General features: G+C 46.0%; 1 protein-coding gene across 1 annotated transcript in view; it reads left to right on the forward strand.

The window, feature by feature from the left end:
• Positions 1–375: 375 nt before the first annotated feature.
• Positions 376–6,551, forward strand: part of TOX2 (TOX high mobility group box family member 2) — a 74,764-nt gene continuing 68,588 nt past the window's right edge. The window contains exons 1-2 of the mRNA XM_005429643.3: positions 376–453; positions 1,191–1,436. Of these exons, the coding sequence (XP_005429700.2) occupies positions 376–453; positions 1,191–1,436 (324 nt within the window). The remainder of the gene's footprint in view (positions 454–1,190; positions 1,437–6,551) is intronic.

The following is a 6,551-nucleotide window of genomic DNA, read 5'->3' on the forward strand; positions in this document are numbered from 1 at the left end:
CCCATTTCCACTGGAATCTGTATTTCTTTGAGAAATAGTCATTTTTCTTTGCCAAAGCAGCGAGGCAGTCATGATTTGAGGAATAAGGACTTTACAATTAAAAATTGTAAAGCAGGTATGTTTTATTCCAGCTGGGACAGATGTGGGATATTTCCACCAAAGACATGGGGGTATTTCCACCAAAGACATGGGGGTATTTCCACCAAGGACATTTGGGATATTTCCATCAAAGAAATAGGGATATTTCCACCAAAGACATGGGGGATATTTCCACCAAAGACATGGGGGTATTTCCACCAAGGACATGGGGGATATTTCCACCAAAGACATGGGGGATATTTCCACAAAAGATATGGAGATATTTCCACCAAAGACATGGAGGGCATTTCCACCAAAGACATGGGGGATATTTCCACCAAAGACATGGGGGATATTTCCACCAAGGACATAGGGGTATTTCCACCAAGGACATTTGGGATATTTCCATGAAAGAAATAGGTATATTTCCACCAAAGACATGGGGGTATTTCCACCAAAGACATGGAGGGTATTTCCACCAAAGACATGGGGATATTTCCACCAAAGACATGGAGGCATTTCCACGAAAGACGTGTACCTGGTGAGACAAATTTCAGGTTTAAATACACATTGATCACCCCAGCCCACACCTCCCTGCCCACCCATTCCCTGCCTAGAGTCTTGGGTGGTGCCACACCTCCTGGTGCTCATGGGTGGGTGTCTTTGATGAAGTAACATCATCTTCCTCGATGTTCTCTGCTTGACGCTTTTGTCTGGGCAGGCATAGTGGAGGTTTGGCTTTCTTTCAGGTCAGTTTGTCCTGGCCAAAATCAGGAGCTCCTTAAGCAAAAGGTTCTGCTTTATGGGTTTCAACAATACCTAAGTCTTGCTTTACTGAATTTTTTTATCTTTATGGCCTTTACCTAGCAACTAAGTTCTTATGTGTTCTTTTACAAGCTGTCTCTACCTAGAAAGTTATATTCATGTTACAAACTGTCTTCTGTACTTTTGCAAATCTGTTAAATAAGCAAATTTGTTAAATGAATTTATTAAACATATTTCTGTTATTTCCATATATTTCTGTTTTCCTCCACCTGTCTAAGTACATTATAAAATTCTGAATTTTCATACATATCAGTGACATGTTGCAAACTGTCTCTTTGGTGTTTCAGACATACAACAGTCAGAATGAGAACAACGAGGACTACGAGATCCCTCCCATAACACCTCCCAACCTCCCCGACCCGTCCCTCCTGCACCTGGTGGACCATGAAACTGGATACCACTCTCTGTGCCACAGCCTCCCTCCCAACAGCCTGATCCCAGCCTATCCCTACCAGAACATGGACCTGCCGGCCATCATGGTGTCCAACATGTTGAGCCAGGATGGGCACCTCCTCTCCAGCCAGCTGCCCACGGTCAGTGCCTCTCCTTTCATCCAAAGCACTCTGTGTTTCCAGCAGTGAGCTGAGCTCATCACCGACAGTGATGAGCTACATTATATTTGCCATCACCAGGGGTGTTTGCCATCACCAGGGGTGGGAGGAGCTGGGGTGTCAGTGTGGTCACCCTGCTCATGGTGGCAGTTTCATGCTTCCTTTGGTGTCCTCCTGAGCCTTGTTAACCACTCAGGATCAGGGCAAAGAGTTTTTCCCTCCCCTTTGTGGAACATCCTCCTGTAGCCTTTTTTCCCCCAGTTTGGAAATGAAGCTTGAGATAATTTCAGTAAGGAGGTAATATTTTGGGGGTTAGGCTCTTTCTCCAGCAGCACTGACACAACCAGAGCACACAGCCTCAAGCTGCACCAAGGGAAATACAGGGTGGATATTAGGAAAAAGTTTTTACAGAAAGGGTGATAAAGTTCTGGAATGGCTGCCCAGGGAGGTGGTGGAGTCCCCATCCCTGGGTGTGTTTAACAAAGCCTGGATGTGGCACTGGGTGCCAGGGTTTAGTTGAGGGGTTGGGGCTGGGTTGGGCTCAATGGTCTTGAAGATTTTTGCCTACCTGGTCATTCTGGGAATTCTGTGAATTCTGTGACTATAAAAGTGGATTTTTATTTGAAGGATTTCAGGGACAGTTATGGAAAGCTGTCCACAAAAGCCCACCCTCACAGGGCTGAATACATTTTTATAGGTTTTAGGAAATTAGCATAATTGACAAAAAGCAGCAATTAGCAACACAAGTGGTGAGGCAATTCCCCTCCAGTCCAGCCCCTTCTCTGGAGTCCCCCCTTGGCACTGGCTGTGCTCTGTCCATGGAATGGATCTCCAAGAGTTGTTCTCAGCCTTGGTTCTCAGGAAGAACCAAGACAGCACTGGGGTCCTGTACCCCTTGGGGCTTGAAGCTCTGGAATTTGTTTTGGTTTTCTGCCTGGGGAAAGGTCTTGGAAAATTACTGGGAAAACTAGTCACTAATACAATGGGCTACAGAGCTATGAATATATGTGTTGTGGTGTTGTGAGGGGTCCCCAGGACGAGGTGAGAGATGAGAATCTGACTCCAGCTTCTCAGAAGGCTGATTTCTTTTCTTTTCTATTCTATTCTATTCTATTCTCTTCTATTCTATTCTATTCTATTCTATTCTAAAACGATACTAAAGAATAGAAGAAAGGATACATCAGAAGACTTAACAAAAATGAATAATAAAAACCCATGACAGACCAGAGTCCTGACAGCTGGACTGGGATTGGTCATTAAGCTAAAACAATTCACATGCTGGACAAACAATTCTCCAAATCACATTCCAAAGCAGCAAAACATGGAGAAGCTGAAGCTTCTCATCTTGCCAGGAGAAGAAATCCTGGTGAAGGGATTTTCCAGAAAATATCATGGTGACATATATGTGTGAAGAATACAGAAAACATATAAAAGAAAAAAAGGCAAAACCAAGAGGACATCACTCCCTGCAAACCAAGCAAAGTGCATGTGTCCTCATGGCAAGGTGGCCAGCCAAGCCCCAATGTCCTTTCTCTTCCTCCCTGTCACCCCTGTGCCATGGCAGGGTGGCAGCAGCAGGAGGAGCAGGGATGAAGGGAAAGCTCTCCTATCGATTCCAGGGGGAACAGGATCCCTCCCTGCTCTCACAAACTCCAACTGCCTCACGCCTGGGAAGGGGATACCTTGCAAAGTTTCAAATGACTCGTGCAGGGATAAACAAGGCAGGGATAATGAAGCAAAGTGAAGCTCAGGGAAGAAACTCCAGGGCTAATTAGAGCTTACAGTGCTTCTGCATCAGCAGCACTGAGGAGAGGTTGGGGCTTGATTTTGACAGCGATATTGAATTGATACTGCTGCTGTTTAATGCCATTTTCCTCTCCAGCAGCTTCAGCCCCGTGGTTGGGTTTTGACATTGTTTCTCTCTAAGATCATTGATTCTGAATGCCATTGATATCAAACAGAGTTAATTTTACTTAGAGAGCGTGGCTGGGAGCCTGGCCCTGCCTAGCTGGGGAAGGCTTGGTGTTGATTGCTTCAATAGATAAGGGTCTGAAAGGTAGTGATATTTAAATATTTAAATGGGATATTATCTCTTAGTCTAGGAAAATCCCAAGGCTTTCTGAAGTCCTGATGAGTCTCTGAGTTTCATTGTTAGTGTGTTTAAGAGAAATATCATGTTCTGCCCATCAATATTGAACAGAGGCATATTTCTATGGAATTAAATATTACTGAGGGCTCTGTGTTACCTTTTAGGTTCTTAGGTGATTAAAACATTCATTTCTGAGACAGAAAGAGTCAATTTCAAATGAAACATTTTTCCCTGGTTTAATTTAAAGCACAGCCCCTTTGCCTGACCCCTATTTTCATAACACGATAATTTTATCCCGTGTTGATTGTCTCATTTTTGAGAGGTGATATTGCACTTATAAATCACTTTCTAAAATACCTAAAGAAAAAAAGAAGAGGGGGATTTATTAAGCAGCTTCTCTGTGTCTGAAATAATTTATTTTGGAGCAGTCCTTGGGAAATGTTCTCTTTCTTACTTTATGGTACTGTTTTACAAATGCAGCTCAGTGATGATAAATCAGGGCTGAGCCACAGAAGATAAGAAGGGGACTTAGTGGGCTGTAAATGTAGAATAGAGAGATTAAGATTTGTTTGCCCCTTACCACGAAAATAAAAAAAAGTCCAGTGAACCCTGAATTTCCCAGCTGAGAGTGAACTGAAACTGTTCAGTTTTGGAAACCCTCAGAGCTGTGATAGATCTTCAGAGGTCCCAGCAGCAAAGGGGTCAGGGAGGGAGCTGTGTTGCAGTTTTAGGTCAGAATTAAATCCTGCCTTATGCTCCCATCACAGCCTTTTTTCCACTGAAGAGTGACACCTTCTGTCCCTTTTGGTGGGGACAGAAGTCCCCTTTGTCTCCCCCCAGTCTCCCTTTGCTGCAGCATCAGCCCACAATGGCAGTGCTGATCCCAGGGCACACCTGCAGCACTTGGGGGTGCTGAGGGAGCAGCACCTGCACATCAGGGCACAGAAGAACCCTGGAGAGACAGCACAATTTAAACTCATCTGGTTAAATACCCAACAGCACCTTCCAGTGCCTACAGGGGCTCCAGGAGAGCTGGAGAGGGAATGGGGACAAGGGATGGAGGGACAGGACACAGGGAATGGCTCCCACTGCCAGAGGGCAGGGATGGATGGGATATTGGGAATTGGGAATTGTTCCCTGTGAGGGTGCTGAGGCCCTGGCACAGGTGCCCAGAGCAGCTGGGGCTGCCCCTGGATCCCTGGCAGTGCCCAAGGCCAGGCTGGACAGGGCTGGGAGCAGCCTGGGACAGTGCAAGGTGTCCCTGCCATGGCAGGGGATGGATTGAGATGATCTTTAAGGTCCCTTCCAACCCAAACCATTGTGGGACTTATTTGCCAACACTTCCAGAAAGAGAGGGATGATTTTACCCAGACAGTGATGGGAGGCCAGTCTGGAGTGAGCCTTGCCTGCTCAGAGCTCAGATGAGGAGGCTCAGTGTGCAGAGGTTTTGGGTTTGTTCCAGGACCAGCATTGCTGATGCAAATGCTGGAGCTGGAGCCTCTCCCCTCCCTGCTGCTCTCTGCTGTAGCTCACACAGGTTTTTGCACACACAGCTATTTCCTGCCTTGGTTGCCATGTCTGTATGTTTGAATACAATGAGAAACAACAAGCAATTCATAGTCAAATGTTTAGACATTGGCCAGACTTCTGCTCTAAAAATGTAACTTGAGCCTTAGGATTTTTTTAAGTCAAAAAGAAAAAAGGTGAACAAATCTCAAACTGCTGATAAGACATGAGCCAGGACTCACTGAGTGCCATAGGATTGGTATTTTTTCCTGAGAGCTCAGAAGTGAATAAAGAAAACCCAGCTGCAGGTTGCTGTGCCTGGTGTGTGTCTCTTGTCCTGGGATGTCCTACATTACCCTCAGAGTGCGCTAAACCTCCCAGTGCCTCTCAAGGATTACCCTACTGCTCCACTGTGCAGGTGACCAACCCCAAGGGACTTTAATCAGCACAGAAATTCCCATGGCAGGACAGGAGCTGGGAGTGAAGGAGGATTTGCTGTGTGCCAGCCCCTGCTCTGGCTCCAGCTGACCCAAGGGCTGTCAGATGGAGACCCTGGAACCCCCAAACCCAGCATCCCTTCTGTTTGCTCTGGGCTGTCAGATGGAGACCCTGGAACCCCCAAACCCAGCATCCCTTCTGTTTGCTCTGGGCTGTCAGATGGAGACCCTGGAACCCCCAAACCCAGCATCCCTTCTGTTTGCTCATCCCTGCAGCAGCACCACCCAGAGCACCTCCATCCCCCTGTTACCATGATATATTTTGAAAAATCCCTTTGCCAGGAATTCTTCTCCTGGGAAGCTGAGAAGCCTCAACTTCTCCATGCTTTGGAGATTGTTTATCTAGCATGTGAATTGTTTTTATTCAATGACCAATCATGGTCCAGCTGTGTCAAGGCTCTGAGGAGTGACGAGTTTTTATTATTCATTCTTGTTAAGCCTTCTGATGTATCCTTTCTCTTTCCTTAGTATAGTTTTAGTATATAATTTCTTTTAATCTAATATAATATCATAATACAATAAATCAACCTTCTGAGAACTTGGAGTCAGATTCTCATCTCTTCCCTGGTCCTGGGGACCCTCACAAACACCACACACCCCCAGTTGGATCTGCTGTGGACCAGCTCCACATTTCCATGCCATGGCTCTTCACTGCTCTTCCGGTCACTTCATGTCCTCCCTTTTCCCCCCCGCCCATGAGTTTTTAGAAGTTAAAGGAGTTTTCAAACCCTGAATGGGGTGCAGGGAGCTGCAGAGCAGGGAAGCAGGGATGGATGGACAAGAATGGGCAAAGAGTTGACATAGGATGAGTGAAGATCTGCTGGAAGGGGTGGGGGAGGGCTGGGGAGGAGGCAGACTTCCTCATTTTGGGGAAGGTTTGTTGTTTTGGGGTTTTTTTTGTGTTGGTGACAAGAAACAAACAGAAAATTCTTACTGCAGTGGAGTTTTCTTTCCTTTTGATCTCTCTTTTCCTGTGGGAAAAAAGGAAGGGAAGAGAAGGGAAAG

The sequence above is a fragment of the Geospiza fortis genome, unplaced genomic scaffold, assembly GCF_000277835.1.
Source record: "Geospiza fortis unplaced genomic scaffold, GeoFor_1.0 scaffold57, whole genome shotgun sequence".
In the NCBI taxonomy this organism is placed as follows: domain Eukaryota; kingdom Metazoa; phylum Chordata; class Aves; order Passeriformes; family Thraupidae; genus Geospiza; species Geospiza fortis.